Source organism: Mixophyes fleayi, chromosome 1 (genome assembly GCF_038048845.1).
Source record: "Mixophyes fleayi isolate aMixFle1 chromosome 1, aMixFle1.hap1, whole genome shotgun sequence".
Classification (NCBI taxonomy): domain Eukaryota; kingdom Metazoa; phylum Chordata; class Amphibia; order Anura; family Limnodynastidae; genus Mixophyes; species Mixophyes fleayi.
This window is the reverse complement of record NC_134402.1, coordinates 66,232,976-66,260,569: the sequence shown is the minus strand read 5'-3', so window position 1 is coordinate 66,260,569 and position 27,594 is coordinate 66,232,976. Positions and strand designations below refer to the sequence as shown.

The window sequence follows — 27,594 nt, the reverse complement described above, 5'->3', positions numbered from 1 at the left end:
TAAAAAATACTTATATTTTAAGAGTAGATCCGTGGATCACACTGTTCTGATCTTTTCCTCCGTTATATATGATGGCAGTGTAACGTGAAAATATATAAATAAAAACAAAAAACACAACATAGTATAATAATGTAACAACAGGTGATCTGTAGTGGAATAAATAATCAACTTCCATTCAAGGTTTTCTTCTTATGTGAATCCACTCACCAGATGCAAAATATATAAATGCCTTGAATGTTTAAACGTATTCAATAACATGTGATATGTGTAGTATCTTCACCCAACTCCTTAAGTGATAACAATTACAAGATGGAAAGATATAGTAAGCCTGGTTTCAAATTTCTTTAGGGTCCTCCATAGGGATACTCCAAAGTTCCACCCAAACGGATTCTCAATGTTGAATGCAAAGGAGAAAAAACAAGCGTATCTAGTGTGATAACATCTGACTATAAATATTTATTGCACATACAGAGCATATAAAACAAAAAATAAAAATTGCATATAAAAAAACTGGACCAAAGGATTATGAGGGTCCCTACCAGACAAAAGTAGATAGAAAGCTTGTAGTTATAGATCCCCGGGGTCCACTTTGCTGGTTATTCAGATGGTATAGATGGGGTCCTCATAGATTCCAGATCCAGTAGCCCTAATTTTCCAACGCGTTTCAACCTCTTAGTGTAGGTCTTTTTCAAATCCTTGAACTATAACTACAAGTCAGACGGTATCACACTAGATCCGCTTGTTTTTTCTCCTTTGCATTCAACATTGAGAATATCCGTTTGGGAGGAACTTTGGAGTATCCCTATGGAGGAGCCTAAAGAAATTTGAAACCAGGCTTACTATTTCTTTCCATCTTGTAAGTGTAAACAAAATTGCAAACCAAAACCAAACAAAACCAAACCCAAAACACGCAAGGGTGGTTTTGCCAAAACCAAAACACGAAGCTAATCCAGATCCAAAACCAAAACCAAATCCAAAACACGGGGGTCAGTGGCCATCTCTACATTAAATGCACTATATGCACCAAAAAAAGAAAAGCAGTTGAGTGAAATGCACCCACTGTATATACTGTATTTAAAACAAGGGGATGTCATTTCAAAAGAAAACATGTAATAAGATTAAGGAGATTCAGTAGCAGTCATAATACATGTTGCCCCAGCAAAATGATGACATTGATTACTATAAATTAGAGGCTTACTGTCATTTCAGTCATAAGTCCAGCAAACTAGTTTTTTTTAACCAGCGAATTAATATGTGTGAATCTTTGTTTCAGCAATACCAAACAATCCACAGGTTTGCAAGGGCTAAAGAAAGTCTGCAGAGACTATAGTAATGTAGGAGGGGCACTGTGTCAGGAGGCGTGGCCCAGAGATAAGGGAGTAGGACAGCAGCGCTGCTCCTGCATCATACACTAATGTGACTTCAGTGGAGGAGACGACCCCACCTTGTGTATTGGCATCTAGTAGCATCTGTACGGCTGAAAGCACCATCAGGATACAGGAGCAGATTTACTGCTACTCACAGCCATTGGTGGACACTGTACATAGACGCTGTCCATGTCTCTGGGAGCTGGAGTCTTCTGAATACCTTCAAGGATATTACTGAACCATCGCAGAAAATGAGGACTATGCTGATGCTGATTGTATTTCTGCAGTGCTGTCTGGCAGGACTCATGGCAGCATCAGGTGAGAATCACAAAGGATCAGAACTTTTGGTTTTGCAGAGGTGTATACCTGAGCAATTAATCCTGCACTGCTATGTTGGCAATGACAAACTCAAGCACATGCTTTACACAGAAATAGTAATATATTGTGCTTATTGAACAGGACATTGTATCCGTTTTCTTAGGTTGCCTATAAAATAGTAGCCTTCGAGTCTCCTCTGTACTTAGCTGCATTTCTACTTTTGTAACCAACTGATATGCTGTTACTCTGTAATTTGCATTAAAAATTGAGAATATGAAAATATATCAATATACATATATATATTTATTTATTTATAGTATTTGTGTAATGTGATTGCATATGCATCTTGATATTATTCAACTGTTACATATGAATAAATAAAGGGATGAAAATTGGGATAATTTGCTGTCAATGTTAATAGAACATTGTTTACAGGATACAGCCATAATGAGTGAGTGGAGCATATAGTAAAAAAGCTGTTTGTTCATAGCCATACTCTTGTTGTTTTATGCTGTTATCTAGGCATGGATCTAGATATGTAGATTGTAATCTGTAGTTGGATGAATGGCTGCATGCCTCCTGTAGATTTCATATAACACAGAAATAATACTTTTGCTGGTAGCTGAGGACCAATGTATCTGCCCTATCAACCAACTTAAAAATACACTTCACCACAATCTGCTGCTCTGTTACAATTACTTTCCTGTATTTGTTTCCAGTAAAATTTTGGCAGTAGATAGTACATATCCATAAATTACCCTATATCAGGAATATAAGTATTTTCTAGCCTGACTTTTAGATTCTGCTGAAATTGAGGAATATCTGAACTAATGGTACGTGTTTGTTGTATTCTAAGATGATTAATGCATTGTATTGTTATCCCTAATTCCTCCAGTGTATTAGGCAACCTTACTGGAAAAAGTGCGTCCACAGTACAAATTGTTCACATGTCACTTTTTATAAGAGTACAGAGGAAGGGTGTTGGGGAACAATACACTGTGACACAACAAGACGTTGCCGTTTGCTATCTCATTATGGCACTAATGCCAAATCAAACTGGGAGTAATCACTAGTTGTGTAAATTATACACTTAATTTATTATAGTCAAAGCATTTCAGTACTGTCACGAGGGGAGGAAGATCGCCAGATAAGGTCTCGCTTATTTCAATGTCCCTCATCCTTTTAGAAGACCTTGAATCTAGCCTGGAAAAAAAAACAGGAACTCCACCCAAGACTGAATTGATTTGCTTTGCATTTTACCCCAGGATCTTCTGCACAATCTTCCTGTTATTATAAAATGTGTTACTACAGTATACAGAAAAGAGCTTAGCTGTGTAATTACAACTATGTTTCGGGCTATTTTGTATAATATTTATATTACACTGTGCTATTTCTGATTCTTTGCAGATATTCCCAAATTAAGCACTAAGGAAGATACACTTCTCATAGATTCCAACAATACACTAAATATTACATGCAGGTACAGTATGTTAACGTTCTCCCCCCCCCCCCCCCCCCCACCCAAAGCACATGTTTCTGAATATGTTTTTAATGTGTTTATGTTTTTGTAAGTTTTAATATATCATGATTCTTATTCAATTAACATTTATGTATCACATTATGCAATATTTACAACGTATTAATATCTATCTATCTATCTATCTATCTATCTATCTATCTACATTTTAATTTATGTGTGTACATGATAGTCAGTGCCAAAACAATGCTGTGTGTTGTGTTAAATACAGACCAATATATTTTATAGAACTAATATATTTTAGTGTACTTTTGTGTCCAGGATAAAGCTTGTTGTAAGTTATGGTAGCATTATAAAGCAGGATCATTTTAAAAAGATAATATTGTGCGTTTACATTCATAGACACGTACACATGTACATACACACACAAGCATGCATGCAATTATTCAATTTAAAGTAAATTGTGCTGAAATACTCATTAAGCAAGCGACCTTCCATATTAATTAACAGGTCTTAGGTGTGACAAGTAGCACATTTCAAGTTTACACATCATCTTGTATATAAATGTTTTCTGTAAAATAATGGGTAGAATATGACTGAATTAGTATGCAAATACATGTCCTTTTTACCCTAGGGGGGAGCGACCAGTGGTTTGGTCATGGCCCGCGACCGCTAGTACTGTAGAAAACCGCACATCAGTGAGTGAGTGCAATGAAAGCGCTTATTGCCAGACTCTTGTTGTGTCCCAGCTCACAGCAAATAACACTGGAATTTATAAGTGTTTTTATGAAGGCAGCAACAGAACCTCAAGTGTTCACGTGTATGTTGTAGGTGAGTGGACCTCATTTATATTTGTATGTCATTGAAAGGATAGGTCTAGAGCCTCCAACATCCTTCCACCCAGTATAAAATACTCTGCTATCAAATTTTACACCTAATTTTGTACTGGGTTGAAGTGGTCAAGGAGGTTCTGTGTGTGTGTTATTAAAAAGTAGACAGTCTGTAATTCTCCAGCTATTGTTGATCTACAGCTCCCTCAGTCAGCTTACAAGAATTGGATCAGTAATGCTGAGTTTGATGAATATGCCAATAAAAATAAAAATAAAACCATCATTTTGATCAAGCAAAATCCCAGTAAAATTCAAAATCTATTCCCTATTAGTATGGGTCACCTCTGACACTGGGGGTGAACATGAAATTCTCGCTATGGTCTCTTGTTCAAATGATCTTGTCAGAATCATTGATATATAAATATTTTTGGAAAAAATATAGTTTGCCACATTTCAATATTGTCATACAAGAAATATTCTCTTTTCCACTGGAAATACAAATAAGGGTGACACAATTGACATAAATGTGAACATGAGTGTGCATTTAAAGAGACAGACTGGGGCAGCTGTCCACTGTAGCTATGTAGATTGATTAAAACACAAACATTTCCTGCTGCAAAAGTTGACATTACAATTTAAACGTGGATGGGTAGATGGTCAATTTAATAGTGACTCAAAAGATAAGATAATGGTTTCCAATATATTAATCCTTTGCTGCCAGGTCATCTAAGTACTGTCTCAGTGGACCTTGGAGAACTACAATTCCCATCACATCATGTTTTTGATTCTAACTTTTGTTGCATTTTATGAAAGAGACCGTCCCTGGAAATTAGAGCCAGTTGACAAATATGGAATATCTTTTTTTAATACGAACCACACAGTAATTTAATTCATACTTGCCAACATTTTCGTTTTGGGCTTCCGGGAGCTGTCGGGGAGGGAGGTGGGCGTGCAGGGGCCGGGGTGCCAAAAATCGCGTCATTTTGGTACCGCCCGTGACGTAATGACGCGAAACATGTAATTTTACAGCGGGGGCTGTAAAACCGAATTCTACCCACTTCACTAGGAAGTGGGCAGATCAGGGAGATTGCCACACTCTCCCGGGAGTCCGGGAGACACGCGAAATGCGGGAGTCTCCCGGACATTCCGGGAGAGTTGGCAAGTATGATTTAATTGTTTATGTTAATCTGTATAAAATTATATGTGCAGCTTTTCAGCTACAGACAAGAGAACACTAAGGCCTATAACAGTCACTCAGTATCTCTCATGTAATATTCTGACACAATAGTCATGTCATTCATAGATCACAACTCTTCTCCATTTGGGCCTTCGTCAAGTGACAATCCTCTTTCTGTGAACATCCCTGGTAGTATCACTGCCAATGACAGTGTAATAATACCATGCAGGGCCTCAAGACAGAATCTCAATGTGACGCTACGTACGGTAAGAGATGTTCAGATTGACCAACGCTCTTTAAACCCCTGGATTAAATGAATGTAAATTGCATTAAATTAGGTAAAATAATTCTGGCAGTAATAGTAATGTGAAAATAGCAATTAGCGTTTATGATTTTTCTATTCTTTAAATTATTATTATATTTCAACTATAGTTTGGTTTTTGATTTGTTGTTATACTATATCTGTCTCACTATTATGTTTGGCCAGGTATGTGTATGTTAGACAAGAGATTCATTGCATTTGCAAATTCTACCATCATACTAATCAGTCCACATCATATCTCTTCCAAGGCTGGAGTCTAATAGGAAAAAGAGGATAAACCTCTTAATAAATAATGAGAAATAGAAATTTTGTGGAATTAGCCTTCCTAATTCGGGTGAAAGGGTTCATTAGTGAGGTTTTCAGTGGAATTTAGAATGATAAATATTATCACACTAAAGTTGACGAATAGCTCACTAAAACTTAATTAACCCACCACCCCTCTTCCCTCATCTGCGCCTAATACCCATTTATCAATTGTAAAGCGCTTCGGAATTTGCTGGCGCTATATAAATAAGTGTTGATGATGATGATCATATTTGACTAAATAATGAGAAATACCACAAACATGATTTCAATAGGCCAAAATATTAATTTCATTTTTATTTCATAGTTTTTCTTCTTCTTTTGTTTGCAAATGGGATGTTTGGAAATTGGAGACACATATTATTTTAAACATGCTGATATTATCGTAGGGTGACTAATTCAGAATATATTTATCCTCTAGAAATACGCAGATAACACGTTAATTCCAAACGGCCACAGTGTGTTGTGGGATAATGAGAAGGGTTTCACAGTCTTCAGTGGATTGGTGAGGTTTTTCGATATGGTCTTCTGTGAAACAACTTGCGATGGAGAAACATACAGGTCCCCTAACTACATAATACTAGTTATAGGTAATAATGTGTATATAATATTTCTTGAGTAATAATAATGTTACATTGGACTTATATTGTACTGTTATATTATGTTGTTATAACCATTTTTAAGTTAAAATCTTAGAGAAGTGATGTTAATACTCATTGATCATAACTTTTTGCTTTTTTTCTAATTGTCTTCCTTCTTTTAGAATTTAGAATCTATAGCCTGTCTATAAACCCACACCCTCAGATCCAGCTGGCTGTTGGGGAGAGGCTGGCTCTAAATTGTAGCGCACGCACCCCATTTAATGGCAGAATCAGTTTCAAATGGGACTATCCTACAATGGCGGTAATTACACTTGTCTCTAAAAAAATTATTTATTGTTGTAAACCTGAATTTTAATAAACTTTAACATGTCATGCAATTATGTTATTAATAATAAAAGAGAAGGTGTAAGGATGTGGAGCCAATGTTAATATTAGTTAAAGGGGATAGATGGGAGAAATAAAAGTAGCATTCATATAAGAATATGTTGGGCTTGAGATTGTTTATTGGCTTTGTGTTGACTACAAATAGATTTGATTGGCTAGTTTACAGGAGTTGTCTAATACATTGGATGGTATATTTAGTAAACTGCGGGTTTGAAAAAGGGGAGATGTTGCCTATAGCAACCAATCAGATTCTAGTTATCATTTATTTATTACATTCTACAAAATGACAGCTAGAATCTGATTGGTTGCTATAGGCAACATCTCCACTTTTTGGAACCCGCAGTCTCCAGTTGAAGTTAAGCTATATGTGCTATTAGGTTTAGTCAGCCTGAGTTATTATAAGACACTTTGTCCAGCCTTGGAATAATTTCACAATATCGGCTCTGACACCAATCATTGATTATATTTAATAATGTGTTACAAAAATATCTGATCTGGTTTAACATTTCTAAAAAAAATGAATCATATGTTTTCTTTGTTTTGAGTATTGAGATGTTTGGTATTTTACAGAACTTTATTAAAATTGCAATTTATGTGAACATGTGTGTAATTTAGCTAAATAGTCCTGTACTTATATTTACTGCCCTATTGAAATTGCCCACATACGTTATAAATTGTGTTAAGTTTGTATAAAGTTAAATTGTATTTTGATCGTAATTTTCATTTAACATTAAAACTGAGGTTACATATGTGATAGGGAATTTGAAGAAACTAAAATATTGAAAATATACTTTATTTGTAATTTTAGTATAAACAAGCCGAGCTGAGATCAATCAGAAATGACTTACCGGGTGAACTGGATCACTCGGGATTTCTAAAAATAGAGGAGGTAACTTTGAACGATGGAGGAATCTACAGCTGCACAGCAGACAGCGGGGGCATGAATAGAACTAATAGCACCACAGTTATAGTACATGGTAAGTACATCCTAATGGCTCAGCCTATCACAGGACTGTAATCTTCGAAGCTCCAGCTCCAATGTTTTTCATAACTGCTTGTTTCTTTTTAAACTTGTTGAAAGCCTGATGAATCTGTCTCCTCTCTCTAATTTAAATACAGTACCATTGGCAAAGTAGATTATGACACAAAATAATAACCAAATAGTATAGTATTCTGGAACTAATGCTTACCTTTTTTGTGATGTGTTGTCGATTTTGATTCTTTGTTAATGGACGGTTAAATGTTTAGTGAAATCCTGAAATAATTTTGGAATGCTTATGTGCTCTATTGTTATGTGTACAGCAATGCTGAACATTGGGAGAACATGTAAACTTGGATTCAAACCAAAGACTGAGAGGTTGTGAAGGGCCAATGTATAAGGGGAACACCACATAGATGATGTCTGTTTAGTTCTACTTATAAAATAATCAGATGATTGCATGAAGTTGTTCACGCCTTTGAAATTGAAATGGAGTATTCTTGAAATCTGAGCTTAAAAACTAATACACCTTCTATACTTTGTACTTTCAGAAAAGCCCTTTATAATAATTGATGGCACAATGCAAAAGGTGTTCAATGTTAATGCTGGAGACCGTATCAAGATACCTGTGAAGTTCACAGCATACCCTGCGCCTGAAGTCGAATGGTGGGTTTGGTTTAATAAGGTTGTTGTTGGTACTTTGTTAGGTATTTAGTCATTTAGATGTTACATTGTATTATTCATTGACAGGAAGAAAAATGGAAAACTACTACACCATAATTCCCGATTTCCATACCTCCTTTCAATCAATGAATGCAGTGAGAAGGATGCTGGGAATTATACCATTATTCTTACTAATCCACGGACAAGGGGTTATGAGAAGCACACGTTCCAACTCATTGTACATGGTAAATTGTATTCCGGTACTTTGCCCTTTCAACAATGAATTTTGCAGAATACATTTTATAGGGCATATTCAATTGTTCCCGTTTTCCGCGGCGTAAAAAGTATTATCGTTATTACGGTAATACTAAGCCAGATTTCAGCTCGCAGCTCCCTGAGCCGCGAGCTGAAATCCAGCGTGCAAGGTACCGTAATAACGGTATTTACGTGCACTATTACCGTAATGACCGTAATAGTGCACTTTCCGCGTTACTTTAGGCTGTAACGCCAACAATTGAATATGCCCCTATTAGTCATAGAAAGGAAAAAAAAAAAAGCAAGTAAAAGATTTGTGTTTAATCGCTTCACAGTTCATCCGCACATATGTGAGAAGTCGGTGTCTGCCACTCTGGAATCGTACAAGTTTGGCAAACGTTCCATTCTTACCTGTACGGCGTCTGGGACTCCGGCCCCGGTGCACATTCAGTGGTCGTGGCAGTTGGAGGAGGAGTGTACCTTTTCACCGCAGTAAGTGGACTGCTCGGGTGTCTTTGTATGCAGACATACCAGACATTTTACTGGTGGGGACATATACTCAGCAGTTTGAGAGTATGCTGCCTCTCATACTGCTTACTATATTAATGTAAATGATTGCCTTGATGGGAAGGCCATTCTCTATAGGGTTAATCGGTATATGTTTATCTGCAGGAAGATTATTTATGTACATATGTGTGAGTTGGGGCTGCTGTACCTGTTTCCACTGCCAAGAGGTGCAATACTATATTTCTAAAATCCTAAGCATGTAAAGCACAGTAAAGGTGCAGTGATAGGGTTATGTCCCTACGATAAAAGTTACCGAATTACTATTTCCTTGGAGATAATATTACTCAGAGAAAGGTCATGCAGTGTTATTAATTGGTAGCGAATTGTTCATGTGCTATACAGAAGCCCAGTACTACATCTGTTTCTTTATGTCGCAAATGCAATTGTAATATATTCTAGTTGCTGTAAAATGGATATTGTTATTTAGAATTAAGTAGAATTGCAGTGTAATAATGCCCATTGATCATATCTTACTAGTACTAGGATAACCCGAGCATGGCCTGCCTAAGTACACCTGTCCCCGCAGCAGAGTGACCCAGGAAATTGTGTTCAGTAATGACAGACATTTCCTAATAGGTTTGAGGTTGACTCAGCACAAGGGGGACATTGCAGCTGGGCTTCTCTTATCAACGTCTGTAAACAAAAATGTTCCCTCCCATAGGATCAACTCAGAGAGTTCTTTCTGTAGCACACAGTCCACTTCAATGTGTCTGTGGAGCTCTCTGGATGAGCCTGTTATCATGTCTACATTGTTACAATATTTTCAGGCACAGTACAGTATTTAGCGTTATCTGTGTGAAAGGCCATCTGAGAGGAAGTGTGCTGATTGATGTATGGAGTGATAGACAGAGATCCTGTGCTGAGTCCACATAGGTTCCCTTATCAGCCCTCCACACAGGCTCCGACTTCCTGCGTCAGAGACCAGAGTATTCCGCTTTCCTGTTGTTGTTGTTCAGATGACTTCCTTTAGCGTCTTCCTCTTAAGCTTAGAGTACTTCCTACCGCCCCAAAGAAAACCTTTACTCCTCTCCCTGGGTCCTGTGACCAAGCTGCTTCCTCTGAACCACATAAACCTGAGAATTAAGAAATTATGAATGAAAATATGTTTTTTTTTTCCTACTAAGTATCCCCTCCCCCGTTTCCTCTCTTTTCCCAATATCAGATCTAATTTTAGAAAGGATCTAGGGAATTCACCTTTTCACCCGGAAGATCTTATTTATTTGCTATGTATTCATCTCCCCAGTCTCTATTGATCTAGAAATGCCATATATTGTTTATGTGTCATTTTTATTTATTGAGATTGTTTATTGTGTTTCCTTTCACTCAGACTGTATGAAATAGGAAAAAATCCTTACAGCTGCTTAAAATGGAGGGATATTACTGACAAACACGGAGGGAATGTGGTGGAAATACATGAAAGTCGTACTGATGTCATAGATGGAAAAATTAAGGTCAGTCTGGTTTTGCGTGTAAGTCTTAGGGTATAGGGTTATTCTGTAAAGGTGGAGTAGCAGGAAGATGGAATTAAATATAGTCAAATGTTATGTAATAAGTAACATACAAGTAAAGTAATGTAATATTTAAACAAGTGACTTATAGGTTACAAACCATTTGTTCTTATAAAGAAATTTATTTGGTGTTTTTTCAAAATGTCATTAAAGTAATAAAGACTTATCAAATTGTTCCTAATGAAATCGCTGTGAAAACAGTTATGTTTTAAGTTAACAAGCAATTTATTAAGACTAACATAAATGTTTATAATGGCAGCCCGTGTAATTTCCATATCAGAGTAACCTTTTGTCTCTAACTTTTATTACAATTTGTTAGGAGTTTTCTAGAAATGTTAAAACTTCTCTGACTTTTTGTATTTTCTATAAAATTTGGACTTTCTGGTGCTAAATTCGAGTTCTGAGCATCATGTAATGAATATTAATATTACTAATATTAGGCTCCCATGAATGGCTGCTTGCATAGATTATTGCACGCATGCTGTGGCACATTAAGGGGGAATTCAGTTCCCCCCAGAATACCACCACATAAAACCTATTACCGTTAATACGGTAATTTTAACCCTGCTTAGTGCTTGTGGCAATTATGTGCACTATTACCGTAATATCGGTAATAGTGCGCAGGTCACGTTACTTATTACAGTACTGCGGCCAATTGAATTCCCCCTTAAGTGGCCTAATAGTTTGTTCTTAAAAAAAATTCTCTGGATGACTAACATCAGCTTTGTGATGAATTATAAAGTTGTCAAAGTGACACTTGTGGGGAAAGCAGGTAGCAGATATATTGCGATGTATACTTATCTGCTATGTGATTGTGTGTCTTATGGTAACTTTTATAAACCCTATGCTAGTTACACATCTAAAGCTAAAACACGCAAGCAACATTAATTTGACTGTGCTTGCACAGAGAACCCACTTATCGAAATGTTTGCTTGGTTACTTTATTGAATAACTAACCCATTATTATTATTATTATTATTATTATTATTATTATTATTATTATTATTATTTATATAGAGCCAGCATATTATGCAGTGCAATACACTTAGGGGTTAATATGTCAAGCTGCGACTTTCCGGCGGGTTTCAAAAGTGGAGATGTTGCCTATAGCAACCAATCAGAGTCTAGCTATCATTTTGCAGAATGTACTAAATAATGATAACTAGAATCTGATTGGTTGCTATAGGCAACATCTCCACTTTAAAAACCCACCGGAAACTCTCAGCTTGATAAATTTACCCCTTAGGGGCATATTCAATTGTTGGCGTTACATGTAAAAGTAACGCGACGTGTACACTATTACCGTCATTACGGTAATAGTGCGCGTAAATACCGCTATTACGGTACCTTTAACACTGGATTTCAGCTTGCAGCTTGGTGCTGCAAGCTGAAATCCGGCTTAGAATTACCGTAATAACGGTAATATATATAACGCTGCGGGAAACACAACAATTTAATATGCCCCATAGTGTTTATTCATAATTCACACACTTAGGTTAGTAGGCCTTTGGATAAAGTTGGTATATCATGTTTTTTGGATTGTGGGTGGAAGCCGCAGCGCCCGTAGGAAACCCAAGCAAACACTGGGAAAACATACAAACTCCACATAGCACCTTGGTTGAATTGAATCCAGGGCCCCAGCGTTGCTTGACAGCAGCACTAACCACTGTGCCACCGTACTATGGTCAATTATGTTATTTCTTCTTTATTTTCTTTAGACTGTGAGCAAGCTGGTTATTCCAGCCGCCAATGTGTCTGCTCTATACAACTGCTCTGCCAGTAATCAAGCTGGAAAAGATGAGCGCATCATCACTTTTCATGTTACACGTAAGTTGAAGTCAGTCGATTTTTCCTGTGTTCCGTCTAATACAAGGTCGGGTACCCGTTATTTAGTGGAGACATCTATGTCGCTGTGTTATCTTATTTGGTACCTAAAATGAAGTAGAGGGTGGGTTTTATGGCCTGGGCAACTGTCAGGTCAAATTGGTGTCCTGGGTTTTTACTTTTCAAAATGATGGGAACCTTAGGTAAATTATAAATATGTTTTGTTTTAATACATTGCTTGGTGTTGTTACCATTGCATTTCCTGGATATAAAGACACAAAAAGTGGATCTAAAATTATGATATAGAGTAAATTAAAATAGTAGACGTTTATATGGATTACGTCATTCATATACGGAAATACAAATTGTTTTCTAGGAGGCCTGGACGTCAGTGTGTACCCTAAGAACCAGCTCACTGAACATGACAACGTGAGTTTGAAATGCATCGCTGATCGGTTTACATATGGGAACCTGACGTGGTACAAGCTGAGTCCTCCTATGTCAATGAATCGGTTAATGCCCATCTGCGAAAACCTGGACACTTTCATGAAGATGGATTCTACCACTACGTACATCAGTGCATTAAATGTCACCTCGGAGCTCAGTCTGCGGGAGATCTCTATGTATGACCAGGGGGACTATGTCTGTGTAGCGCAACACAGGAAGACCCAGAAGAAATACTGTTTGACCACAAAAATAACTATTAATGGTATGGAAAGTTGTATTCTCTATGCTCATCTCGCACCGTCACATACAGATAAGGGCTGTAATTCAGTTCAAAACTAATTCAAGAAAATATTTTCGGGGATAAAGTTCGCTGAAAATATTTCTCTAGTCTTTATCTATGGTCTTATCTATCATCATTATCATCACCATTTATTTATATAGCGCCACTGATTCCGCAGCGCTGTACAGAGAACTCATTCACATCAGTGCCTGCCCCATTGGAGCTTACAGTCTAAATTCCATAACACACACACAGACAGAGACAGACAGAGAGAGAGAGACTAGGGTCAATTTTGATAGTAGCCAATTAACCTACCAGTATGTTTTTGGAGTGTGGGAGGACACTGGAGCACCCGGAGGAAACCCACGCAAACATGGGAAGAACATACAAACTCCTCACAGATAAGGCCATGGTCGGGAATTGAACTCAAGACCCCAGTGCTGTGAGGCAGAAGTGCTAACCACTGAGCCACCGTGCTACCCTCAAAATACAAATATACAAATATAATTAAGATACCTCAACAGATTCCAGTGACATATTGATACTGCTCCATGTGTAGTAGTGCTGGATAAAGTCCCTCTCATACACATATGTAACTTATATGTCTAAATGTACATGACCTAACGAAAACATGGATGTTATATATTTACACACAGCCCAGAAGCCTCCTGTTATTCACCAGGGACTGAAGAACCAGACGACCAACGTTAGTGAAACTTTGGAGGTGCGTTGCCAGGTCACCGGGACACCTGAGCCACAAATTCTTTGGTTTAAAGATTATGATGCGCTGGTTGGAGACTCAGGTAATGACTGATACAATATGTGTTGTTAAATAGGCTGATATAAGATCATATATGATACAAGTTAACCCGTGCATGATACTCATGCATTCTAGTCAAATCAAGCTACTTAAGGTGTTAAAAAGGTTCTTGTCATGCATTTGGGCCATAGCCCAGGCCTCCTCAGGGGAAGAGCGTTACTTCCCAACGCAAGCGCCCTTTTTTAACGTGGTTTTGTCCACATGTCACCACCTCATCATTTTTCTCCATCACCTCATCCTTCATCTTTATCGCCACATCCTTCATCAAGCTACTTAAGGTGTTAAAAACTCCCCACTGTCACCCCCGGCAACCACCAACCACTCCCAACTGTCACTTCTCCTTCAAGAAATATATAGGTCAGTGTATAACTCTGCCCAGCAGGTGGCGCTGCAGCTTGGTTTTTTTTTTTTTACACACACGCCACTAGGCATTTATATAGTAGATGATCAAGAATGCTTTGTTTTATTTTAGAAGACCAAAGTACAAAAACAAACTTTTTTCCATTTTAAATTTCATCTACAAATATAATTTGTATATTATAGACATTTATATCAGGATATACTTAGTGACTTAAGCAGCTATTTATTTTTCTTTTAAAAAGGATTAGATTAAGTTGTGGCTAATAAATGAAAATTATTTTAAAAATCTTGGGCCTGATTCATTAAGGATCTTATCTTGAGAAACTTCTTATTTCTGTATCCTGGACAAAACCATGTTACAATGCAAGGGGTGCAAATTAGTATTCTGTTTTGCACACAAGTTAAATACTGCCTGTTTTTTCATGTAGCACACAAATACTTGATAGCTTATTTGTACACTGAAATTTAAAGTTGATATTTGTGTGCTACATGAAAAAACAGTCAGTATTTAACTTATGTGCAAAACAAAATCCTAATTTGCACCCCTTGCATTGTAACATGGAGACTGAAATAAGAAGTTTCTCAAGTTAAGATCCTTAATGAATCAGGCCCCTTGTGTTTGCAGTGTCAATAAATATAACTTACACATGATAAAGTGACTGTACATTAGCAGTAGCACCAATGTATACATCCCAAAGTATGGGTGCTTATTGCATTGTGTTGGTTATTCAAGTAGGTGTTTCACCTTATACTAAAATACATAAATAATTATGTATAACACATCATTTTATTCTGTTTTAAAGGTATTATATTAAAGGACCAGAATAGAACATTGACCATCCAGCGTGTTAGGAAAGAAGACATGGGGTTCTATTCTTGCCGAGCCTGCAATGATTTGGGATGTGCAGAAGCAGAGATGTACTTTACAGTGAATAGTAAGTATGATCGGTATGTAGCAGCACAGATACAATGAATGGCATATATAAATAAATTCCCCTGTTAATACAATATACTGCTAATTACTCATTTATTCATTTTTATATGTTGATCGATGTTAAAAATGCTAAATTTTGTTGATAAATGACATGATTATCTACAAACTTTCAAGCGTTCTCTGAAAACCCACCTCTTCAGACAAGCTTATAATATTCCTCAACCACCCTCTTAGCCTCACTACATTACCCTATTACATCCGTTACACAATTCACACAAGACAACTACCCCATGACCAACATTGTTGTGTGACAGGATCATTTAGCTTATGAGTCCCTTTTACCTTTGCAGTCTGGCTGGGCCAAAATGCAAAATGTAGACTTAACCTCATGTATCAAACTCCCATTGTCCCATAGATTGTAAGCTTGCGAGCAGGGACTTCTCACCTCTTTGTCTGTTTTACCCAGTTTGTTTATTAGTTTACTGTGTTTGTCCCCAATTGTAAAGCGCTACGGAATATGTTGGTGCTATATAAATAAATGATGATGATGATGATGATGATTGATAAGAGTCTTTATTGATGCATTTGACTCTACAGTCCATATTCTTCAATTATTTTATACTCTTTTATATTTACCTTGGCTTAGATTGGTTACTTAAGTTCCCATTGGCTTCTCCTAAAACTACTTGGGTCCAACCAGTAATCTTCACATGGATAGAAGGGGAAAATTGGCATTATATTCTCTTTAAACCATTCCCTTAACATCTATATATTTAGAATAAACAAATGTGCCTTTTACAGTACATATCAATATATTTATCTCAACAGTGACAGATTAAGATTTTCAAGGCATAATGTATAATAGAAATGTACATTAGCTATTCCGGTTTCATTGACTATAATTACATTCACAAATATTATGGGAACACAGATAATACTCTTAGGGCTAAATTTATTGAACTGCGAGTTTGAAAAAGTGGAGATGTTGCCTATAGCAACCAATCACATTCTAGCTGTCATTTTGTAGAATGTACTAAATAAATGATAACTAAAATCTGATTGGTTGCTATAGGCAACATCTCTACTTTTTCAAACCTGCAGTTTAGTAAATATATCCCTAGGAGTAATTGCGAGTGTGATTGACTTTTTTTTTATAGAAAAATAATTTGTCAATGATGTTTCTATTTACTAATAGTCTATAATAATAATAATAATAATAATAATAAATAATAATGCATAAAAGGCTATTTGTTTTTAAGAGTTTAATAGGCCTGTAATTGAAAAATATAATGTTCTTTTTCTTATCAGCGAGGTAGTTTGTGATGTCCTACTCTCTCCAAATCTGTGTTATTAGTTGTGTTATTATTAGTAGAGGGATTCCCTCTCAAACTATTTAACTGTTCCTTACATTCCTATGAACGTGTATGACTGTACCTAAGCAGGGAGCCCACCTTACTGCAGAAAATGCAGACAGCAATGATTGGGCCTATTGGTCAGTCCATCCTTGGGACGGCAGTTCTGTCACCTCCCTATGGCCCCATATTCCTCAATAATCCTACATGCTTGGGATTAATGGACCGTGTTTGGTGATTTTCAGTTATTTATAAAAATTGAGCTGGAATAATCTGGCAAATGTCCAATTTGTTCCCTCCAGGCTCAGAAGAGAAAACAAATCTGGAGCTCATTATTCTGGTTGGCACCGGGGTGATTGCCCTGTTCTTTTGGATGCTTCTTGTAATCATCCTCCGGACCGTAAAGAGGGTAATGAATCAAGTTTCTCTACTGTCCCATTTGTATTTGCCCAGCATGACAAATGAAAACTGACGGAGGGTCTTTTGTTTCTCTCTCTTCTCATTGTACTTATGTCAACAGACACATTTTCCCTTTCAATACATTAAAACTCTGCGTGGTTTACTAAGGCTGTATTAATTTGATTTTAATTGCAATTGCACATAAAGAAAAACATTCTTGGGGCATTCTTTGCTTGTTATGGGTAAAGAGATGAATTATGATCCGTGTGAACGCTCTTTGGGAAATGTGTAGCGCTGTAGACCTGATCGACTAGAGGTCTCTGGTATTACAATGTAACACTAGTTTTTTTTCCTCAACACTCTCATGTAGAGTTGACCAGAAGTGTTGTTTATTTTTTCCAGCCCAATGGAGGGGAACTTAAGACCAGTTACTTGTCTATAATTATGGACCCCAGTGAAGTCCCACTCGAAGAGCAATGCGAAAGACTCTGCTACGACTCCATGAAATGGGAGTTCCCTAGAGATCGGCTTAAACTAGGTGACTTTTCTCAGTACTTGTAGCACGTACTCCAACAGCAACAACTAACTGTTAATACACATTTAGCATTGCACTGTTAAATCAACTTATTTCATGTAGTCAAAGTTTTGCATGAACAACATGTTGAACTGGCTCTCCCTAACATCTTGTGTTACACAGGGAAACCTCTAGGCCGTGGGGCTTTCGGACAAGTCTTGGAAGCTGACGCTTTTGGAATTGATACAACCGGAACTTGCAAAACAGTGGCAGTGAAAATGCTGAAAGGTAAATGCGGATGTTTTATACAAATATGTATTATTTTATTATATTATATATAATATATATATATATTACATATATGGTCTTCTTTTACAGAGGGGGCAACTAATAGCGAATACACGGCATTAATGTCGGAGCTAAAAATTCTCAGTCATATTGGTCATCATCTGAATGTTGTGAACTTGCTTGGAGCCTGCACCAAACCAGGAGGTTGGTAATCCCATTTCTTGTAAGACCTTGTAGGCAGGGCTCCTGGACGTCACACTTTTCCCTGGACAATCTCTTTTTTTAGATCTTCACCCCATGATGGTTTCCTATAAATCAGACCCCTAATGCACCCAAATTAACATGATAAGCGGGGATAGGGTCCTACAGGTATTTTACCCAAAATGAAGTATGGGATGGATTTTATGACCTGAGTGGGGCTTCCTACTTTCTTTGCAAGTAGTGCCTACTTGCAGAGAATATATGTGAGCATATGTAACCATTCGCTCTCTAGCAAAAAGGGAGGGACAATACAGCTGGCATCTCCTCAAATCTCATAAAGGGCTCCAGCAAATATCCATATGACCATTTCATTTTACCCCATTGCAGTGATGGGCAACATGATGCTTGTCAGGAGCCTCACAAACGACCCTTGGTCCCCAAAGAGACAAATCACATTATGAGATAAGATCTAACCTATGGCTGTTTTGTGAGCCTGGTGAGAAGAAGTCACTATTCAGCCATATACTGACCTGGCTATGTAGGCTAATGCCCTCCAATGCTCATATAGAGGCCTCTGATCTGTTAGCTGTGTCTGTCATCTATCATTTGTAATAAAGCTTTTTGTGATTTGATTTTTTTCCTTGATTTGACTTGAAGGATGTAATGTTCTGAGTTACAGCTTTAAATAAGTAATAAACAATAATTCCAGGTGTTGGATTTTATAGAAATCTGTTTTACTTGTTGATTTTAGGTCCATTGATGGTGATTGTTGAATATTGCAAGTTTGGAAATCTATCTGCATATTTAAGAAGCAAAAGGAATGAATTTGTTCTGTACAAGGTGTGTATGGTCCATGAAAATATGCACGTGTCATTTTACCATGGCATGACAGGCTCTGGTACTCACAAGAACTGTTTACATTTTTTAGTGATTTGAACACATTGCAATGCATTGTTGTAGGCTGAGTGCTGTTCTGACTCCTTCCTGTCTCCACTGCTTGGCCTCAGAGACAAGAAACACAAAGTAACACACTGTCACATACTGCAGCAGTCACAACACTACAGAAGTGATCATCGATATACAACAACTCCTTCCAGTCACTAACTAATCTCAGGTCATCAGTGATCTATTTATTAGTGGACTCTCCCTTATGTTACTCTAGTCATGAAAGGTCATGTACAAGCAAAAGTGCCCCCACTCACAATACATTTATATCTGCACGTTGCGTACACATAGGCACACACCAGTTTTGGATACCTAGACTGTCTGTATTACATGGGTATATGTGTGCTTATAAATGCATGTCCCTGCATCAATTGCACCTGGATGGGAAAAAACGTTGTTCTTTTTAAAGTATATAATTACTAGCACCTAATGAGCACCCATAAAATTCAAGTCCTTTTGCGAGGAGAAAGAGCCTCTGCAACAACCCACAAACACTGATGTGAACGCTCTACTTCACCCCATGGATTTCATTTACATGTCTGTCTCCCAAATTGGAATCTCCTTTTTCCTTACGAGCATAACACAAAGTGCATTCATTCTGAGTTTGATTCCTGACCTTGGACTTATCTGTGTGAAGTTTGTATGTTCTTCCCCTGTTTGTGTGAGTTTCCTCCAGGCGCTCCAGTTTCCTCCCACACTCCAAAAACATACAAGTAATTGGCTGCTATTAAAAATTGGCTTTAGTCTCTCTCTCTGTGTGTGTGTGTATGTTCGGGAATTTAGATTAAGCTCCAATGGGGCAGGGACTGATGTGAGTGAGTTCTCTGTACAGCGCTGGGGAATTAGTGGCGCTATATAAATAGTTGCTGATGATAATGATGATTCTCTCAGCTCTTCCCAGCAGAAGATGCAAGACTTTGCATCCGCCACCGCCTCTTCCATCTTGGCGCCCAGGTCCACGCGAATTTGTACAAAAACATTTATTATTATGACACTTACTGTCTTTTATTTAGCAACATGGTCAAATGTATTACATTCGGCTGACCCGGCTTGTGGGTCTTCAGCTATTCGCTGGCAGATCATGCTGTAAATTGTAGCTGTAGCTGATGTCAAGTTGTCTCTCTGCATATTAGGTGATTATTCTGACAATATGATGATATGTAGTTAGCATTCATCTCTGAAATGCTGCTATAGAACACGGGTACCCTTATCACTAGGCTATTATGGGTATTATATGTAGAAAACCCATGAACTTTTTATTACTGGTATGTATTTTCCAGCTGTAGGGGAGTCATATGTATGTCCTTATATGAATATGAATATTCTCAAAGATAGTTGATATCTTATATGAAGCATGAATATACAGTTACATCTATCTATCTCCATTGCAGACTAAGTCTGTGCGGTACAGACACGGTAAACAGCATTATGTTGAAACCCCCAAGGATCTGAAGCGACGGTTAGACAGCATTGCTAGCAGTCAGAGTTCCGCAAGTTCCGGCTTTGCGGAAGAGAAATCTCTCAGTGATGTTGAAGAGGAAGAAGGTAAGACTTTTGTATCTCCAAATATTACTCATTAGTATTTACTCCACATTAATTTATTTGCTATTTAACATCTCAACCATGAGATCAAAAAATGCTTCTTTCCTTGAAACAAAAGCTTATATTAGTGTTTTTTTACTTAATTTGCAGATCGAATAATGCTTAAAAATAGCAATAATAAAGGCGAGACTGTTCACATACAAAAATTTGTGATAGTTTTTATAATGGATGAAAAGGGTGCTATTTTATTTACCTGCTCAGGCAGAAGAATGACTTGGCACACCCTGGAGTCCAACTCCCATATTTGGGTTCAATATCCCACATTATAAAGAGCTTTGCTATCCAATATCTGTATGTCATATTATTGAAGACAACACCACAGCCATATACAGTATATAACCAACATTACTGTTCATGCATCCATATGTGTTTTAGATGGAGAGAAGAATTTATAATGGACACCAGTTTGTATAGTACTGGTTACAAAAATGTGTCTTAGAAAGTAGGCTTAGCTACATTATATACACATACTGTAGCAGAGAACCTCTGATTTCTAACGTGATGGAATCTTTCTTTCTATAGTTGAGGAGGTGTGTAAGAACCCGCTCAGCATGGAGGACCTCATCTCATACAGCTTCCAGGTGGCTCGAGGAATGGAATATATGTCCTCACGCAAAGTACGGCGATCTGCATGAATCCCTTATACTCACTGATCTTTCCTAATTTCAGAATATGTATATGTTAAAAAGCAATGTCAGTGCATAAACATGGAATATGTCATACATGCCAACTTTTAAGATTTCTCCACTGGGAGATCTGGGGGAGAAGTCATGTGACATGGGGTAGGAGGAGGGCATATGGAGGTGGCGGATCTTAATGACCCAATTAAGCCCCGTCCCCTCCATTCAATGCCGTGAATTTCGGCAAATGCAGGAGCTTTGCTTACTCTTCCGGGAGTCCCTGAAATTCGGGAGCCTCCTGGGAATTCCGGGAGAGTAGGCAAGTATTGAATATGTCCTATCCTCAGCTGTACTTTTATGTTTTAATTCTTAAAAAGTGACAAAAGTTAATATAGCCGGAGCACCTAGATACCTATAATGTACTATCTACTTCTGATTATAAAAACAGTAAACATATTTAGAAAAAATAATTATTTATGTTTCCACTAACACTGCCGGTAAAATAGTGTAACATTTTGCTATTTTTAATTTTATTAAATAATAGAAACATAACCAAAAGAATAAGATAGCAGCTAGTTTAACATTATTGTCTCTTCTTCTTTCCAGTGCATCCACCGGGACCTCGCCGCTCGTAATATATTACTGGGCGAGAACAACGTGGTTAAAATCTGTGACTTTGGTTTGGCACGAGACGTCTATAAAGACCCAGATTATGTCCGCAAAGGAGATGTAAGTATAGTGCTACGATTCCTTATAATTAAAGTTGACTAAATTAGTTGGCTATCTTTTGTTTGTTTTTGAACCCATCCACTGTTTCTCCTCTAGGCTCGGCTTCCTCTTAAATGGATGGCGCCAGAGACTATTTTTGACAGAGTATACACCACACAGAGTGATGTGTGGTCATTTGGGGTCCTGCTTTGGGAAATATTCTCATTAGGTGAGTCACTTATGTAGATTTCCGCTTTTCATGGGGAAATAAATGTACAGGAAATCCTTATAATCTAATATGACCCTGATGACTGTCCTTACATAAAGACACACAATCATTTTATTCAATGTAGACTGGTTAGCTGACTGTTTATTTCAATGTTATGCTGCTTTCTATATAAAATAAACTTAAATAATGACTACGTTGCATTAAATTCCTGACCAGGGTTTATATGTGCTTCCTTTGGGTGCACTGGTTTCCTCCCACACTCCAAAAACATACTAGTAGGTTAATTGGCGGCTGGCAAAATTAACCTGTGTGTGTGTTAAGGAATTTAGGGCCTGATTCATTAAGGATATTAAATGAAGAGGATCCTTATTTCAGTCTCCTGGACAAAACCATGTTACAATGGAAGGGGTGCACATTAGTTTTCTGTTTTGCACATAAGTTAAATACTGACTGTTTTTTTTCATGTAACACACACATATAAACTTTAAATTTCAGTGTACAAATAATCTATCAAGTATTTGTGTGCTACATTGTAACATGGTTTTTGTCCAGGAGACTTTAATAAGGATCCTCTTCATTTAAGATCCTTAATGAATCAGGCCCTTAGACTGTAAGCTCCAATGTGGCAGGGACTGATGTGAGTGACATTCTCAAATTACTTGCTAAATGCACACATGCCGAGATCTGCTCCAATCTAAAACAACAAACAACTTTATTGACCTCTTCACTAATCTGACACAATTGCTTGAACTATATTCACATTCCTGTGACCCATAATACTTTCCAAAACCTTAATAAACCCATATGCTGTCAATCTTAGGGGAATTATATTTTTAGTACTGTTCCCATCTCCTGGGCTCCTTATGTTTCCTCCAAAATTGTTTCAAGGAGCAGACTTAAGCCTTTGTGTTAGAAACAATTAAAGAGACAATGGGTACAAATCGCGAATGTCTTTCTCATAGGAGGGTCCCCATATCCTGGAGTACAGATTGACGAAGAGTTTTGCAGACGACTAAAGGACGGAACACGAATGAGAGCTCCGGATTATGCAACAGTTGAAATGTAAGTCTCCAACACGGTGGTGGGGAAGTCTGATTCATAGTGAGCTGGAATCTACCAGGAATGGAATGTGCCATTTACTGACATGATTTTGTCATTCTAGATATCAGACAATGCTGGACTGCTGGCATGGGGATCCTAAACAAAGACCCACCTTTTCCGAACTAGTGGAGCATCTGGGAAACGTGTTGCAAGCTAATGTACAACTGGTAAGCAATATATATTTAGTTGTGTATGTATGTAATGAGATTAATTGATATCTGCACAAATGAAAAAAAGTATTTAATATCTGCTAATGTCATGATACTCTAGTATCTGCTATTTGTAAGTATGTTCCTTTATTTACTAGGATGGAAAAGACTATATTCCGCTTACAGTGTCTTTGAACATTGAGGAAGATTCTGGACTCTCTATGCCGACCTCACCTGTTTCCTGTATGGAAGGAGAGGAAATATGTGATCCAAAATTCCATTATGATAACGCAGCTGGAATACGGTACTGACCTATATATAGTCTGTACATTTCACAAATCTTACATGCTGCGGAATCAGTGGCGCTATATAAATAAATCGTGATGATGATGATGATGATGATGTTCTACAAAGTAGAATTAGTTTTAGATTGTAGTTTCATGTTTGGAAGAGTCACCTTGTACACACTAACTATATAGACTTGTTTAGATGTGGTGATTGGGGTTAGATGAATGTATTAGCTGGTTACATAATTAATGAATTTGTGACTTTTTTTTTATCATGTATTGGTAAAAAAGGATTTATTAAGTATTGAGAAAACATTTATAGTAAAGGTTTATATTACAGTTGATTATATAGAGAATTAACATCACTATTAAAGAGGTTCCATACCCGAAGTACTGTAAACAGTCATTTGTGCCATTTGCTGTATTTAAGAGCCGTCGACCTGTGAAACCCTTATGGTTTGGGTGGTGGTGACGATGAATGCAAATGATTGGATGTGAGCCAGAAAAGAAAGTGTGCAATTGGTTGGCTATGAAAACATACAGTCACTTGGGGACTTCTCCAGACCAGTTCTTATGTGCTAATCATTTTCTAAACAGTGCCTGGCTCTTAATGCTACCTACGGTATATAACCCCTTAGAAATAATAATACATAAATAATATATAATTCAGGACATCCATGACACAAAGCATGTATGTATAAATGAATGTATTCAGCATCGCTGGATACAGAGACAATTCAATGTTCAATGCTGGCATCATGATCATCCATTTAAGGTAAATTACCTGTAAAATATCTGTATATCCTTTAATATACCGCATATATGTTGTGAGTACTTGAGAAAGATTAAGCAGCTGCTTTTTTTTCCCCGTTTTATGTCTACGACATTTTACAGACAGATTAATTTAGTTTGCTTTTACACTTATTTTTCCCTGTGACAAATTAAATATGATATTTCTTTTTCTTTAAATGAAGTGTTTGATGAGATATCTTACATTTATTGCCTTTAGGTTCATTCAGAACACCAAGCGACATAGTCGACCTGTCAGCGTAAAGACATTTGAAGATATTCCCGTTGAGCCCGCAGTGAGAGTGGCCCCCGACGTAAGAAAGATTTTAATTAACTGTCAAAATACATCAATTTTTACTAATAACCTTCAAAGTATTAACACTGTTGTTCATATATTAGGACAACCAGACGGATAGTGGGATGATTCTTGCATCAGAGGAATTGAGGGCATTGGAGAACGCACCAAATGAAGCTCAATTCTTTAGGTAGATAAATTGATCAAATAGCTTCTTCTTCCATGACTTGGTAATGATACAATGTTTATCTCTTCCAGTTGTTGTTGTTGTATTATAGCTCCTGATGAGCTGTGTGACCATAAAGAGAGTGGTAGTTGGCTTTCCATTTGCTTAATATACTTCATTAAAATGGCAATAACTCAGTTACATTGTGTCTCTTAAAGGATTGCATGTGTCAGTCACTGTGCTTGTAGCTCTGCTAGGTTGGTGGATATGGGGATAAGGATGGAAGACATCTATCCCTAGATCAGAAAATCTTAACTTTTGTAGCCAGGACCCTAATGGTGTTGTCAATAAGCATTTTGGCCCAATTTAATTTTTTGGATTAATAATATACTTCGTTAATTACTTTAATGGTGTCTACAAACTAAAGCATATTCCATTACCTGAAGCTGTACCATAGTGATGTTGCAGCTCTGCACTGGTATAGCAAACCATCCATACTTCTCCTTTGGAGAAGTATGGATGTATGGATGTATCAAGCTGCGATAGCAGCCAATCAGATTCTATCTGTCATTTTATAGAATGTACTAAAGAAATGATTACTAGGGGCCTGATTCATTAAGGATCTTAACTTGAGAAACTTCTTATTTCAGTTAAATACTGCCTGTTTTTTCATGTAGCACACAAATATCAACTTTAAATTTCAGTGTACAAATAAGCTATCAAGTATTTGTGTGCTACATGAAAAAACAGTCAGTATTTAACTTATGTGCAAAACAGCATACTAATTTGCACCCCTTGCATTGTAACATGGTTTTGTCCAGGAGACTGAAATAAGAAGTTTCTTAAGGTAAGATCCTTAATGAATCAGGCCCTAGAATTTAATTGTTTGCTATAGGCAACATCTCCACTTTTCAAACCCATCGGAAACTCGCAGTTTGATACATTTACACCCTAAAGTTGCACTATTAAAGAGGTATGGGGGAATTAGACCTACCACACTTTGCCAGCATCATGATCCGCCATCCTGTCTTGCTCTTTATAGACCAGGTAAAATTAAGGAGGGTTTAATGAATAATAAAATTGTAAAATTAAAAACAACAACATTAAAAATTATTAGTAATTAGTATGTTAGTTGGTAATACACAATTGACAAAGAGAAGATCATTCGGAACAATGCTGAATGGCTTGAGACTCATGTTTTTGTTCTGACCCACAAGATAATAACCTCTGCCTGTCTAATGAAATTGCAGGGGACAATTAAACAGCATTTTTCAAATTAATTCAGTTTTCTTCTCTTATTCATTTTAGCCTTCTGATGCCCAGTAAAAGCAAGGAGTCAGTCACATCAGGATCTTCAAACCAAACCAGTGATTATCAGTCGGGGTACCACTCGGATGACACGGAAACTGCTAATGATACAAATGAAAAAACTCAGCTTCTTAAAAGAGAGAATTCACCTGAGATTTGCTACGTGGAAAAAAATCCACACCAGGCTGTCATCCAGTTGAGCACTGAAGTTTAGATACCCAGAACTTATGCTGCTCCCATCAAACAATGCACTAATGTAGACTGAATCTACGTAATTCCATTCTGCAGGAGAAGACTATTCACAGACAGTATTATGGTTCTGCAGAGAAGGAAGACACTTGGATATGTATCTACATTACAACCTATGTTGCCTTAAATGTATTAAGAGTATTTTTATACTGCTATATAAATAGGGTATGGACTTTTGGGAGCCATATTTCATATTTGGACACTGAGTGTCTGACAGTTAGGTTTCCTGAAAACTGAAGAGCCAGCATTGAATTTTCCCTCCCTCCAACAATGCAGTGGCTGATGGTAGACCTGTAGCTTGGTCGTTGGCCACGCCATGGACATACTCGGCAGGCCAAGAGACATTGTGATGAACTGTGGCAAGACGTATCTTGGCAATCTACATATAATAGTTCTACATGCACTATTTTGCATTTCATTGTTATCTTGATAATGTGCCTGACTATGGACAAATATATGTCCGATCTAGCAATGACTATGTAGAAGAGCAATAACCTTTGATCTAGAAGGGGTATATTATTAACAAATATAGAGCGATTCCCCTATTGGTCGAAGACAAGGCACCGCTGTCATACACTGGGTACATGTTTCTATTTATGTGAATGAACAAGGCTCTATGCCTTTTAAAAGAGGCAGCCTGTGGTTAATATTGGTAGGCAGGGCATAGTGTAGTTCAGTAGAATCTGAAGTGTTACTAGTTTAAAGCCACACTGCACTGACCATTCTGGATGTTTGCTGTACACGGTAACAGTGTATGTACATGTGCCCATTCCTGCCAGTATAAAGCTCATCCTATAAGATTGGTTTCTTGGTGCAATTTCCTTGCACATTTATTTATGACATCAAAGTATTTCTGGGGTATTTGTGTGACATATTTAGATAATGGTGGAGAAGGTACTGTATAACTTACAGTACTCTTAAGAAATTACATAAATGAATACACTGTATCTATGCAGAACATAAACAAAGTGAATT

At 37.3% G+C, this 27,594-nt stretch overlaps 1 protein-coding gene across 1 annotated transcript; it reads left to right on the top strand.

The window, feature by feature from the left end:
• The first annotated feature begins 1,421 nt into the window (after nt 1-1,421).
• On the top strand, nt 1,422-27,594 carry KDR (kinase insert domain receptor). The gene is made up of 30 exons (XM_075195756.1): nt 1,422-1,685; nt 3,093-3,165; nt 3,797-3,993; nt 5,296-5,435; nt 6,216-6,384; nt 6,558-6,697; nt 7,589-7,757; nt 8,311-8,425; nt 8,510-8,667; nt 9,013-9,169; nt 10,572-10,695; nt 12,471-12,579; nt 12,953-13,285; nt 13,960-14,106; nt 15,287-15,418; nt 17,072-17,178; nt 17,571-17,706; nt 17,866-17,970; nt 18,061-18,174; nt 18,923-19,011; nt 20,508-20,661; nt 21,241-21,335; nt 21,945-22,067; nt 22,164-22,275; nt 23,238-23,337; nt 23,438-23,543; nt 23,684-23,829; nt 24,822-24,915; nt 25,001-25,086; nt 26,371-27,594. Exons 1-30 carry the CDS (start codon nt 1,619-1,621, stop codon nt 26,582-26,584), a joined length of 4,011 nt encoding a protein of 1,336 aa, XP_075051857.1. The 5' UTR covers nt 1,422-1,618; the 3' UTR covers nt 26,585-27,594.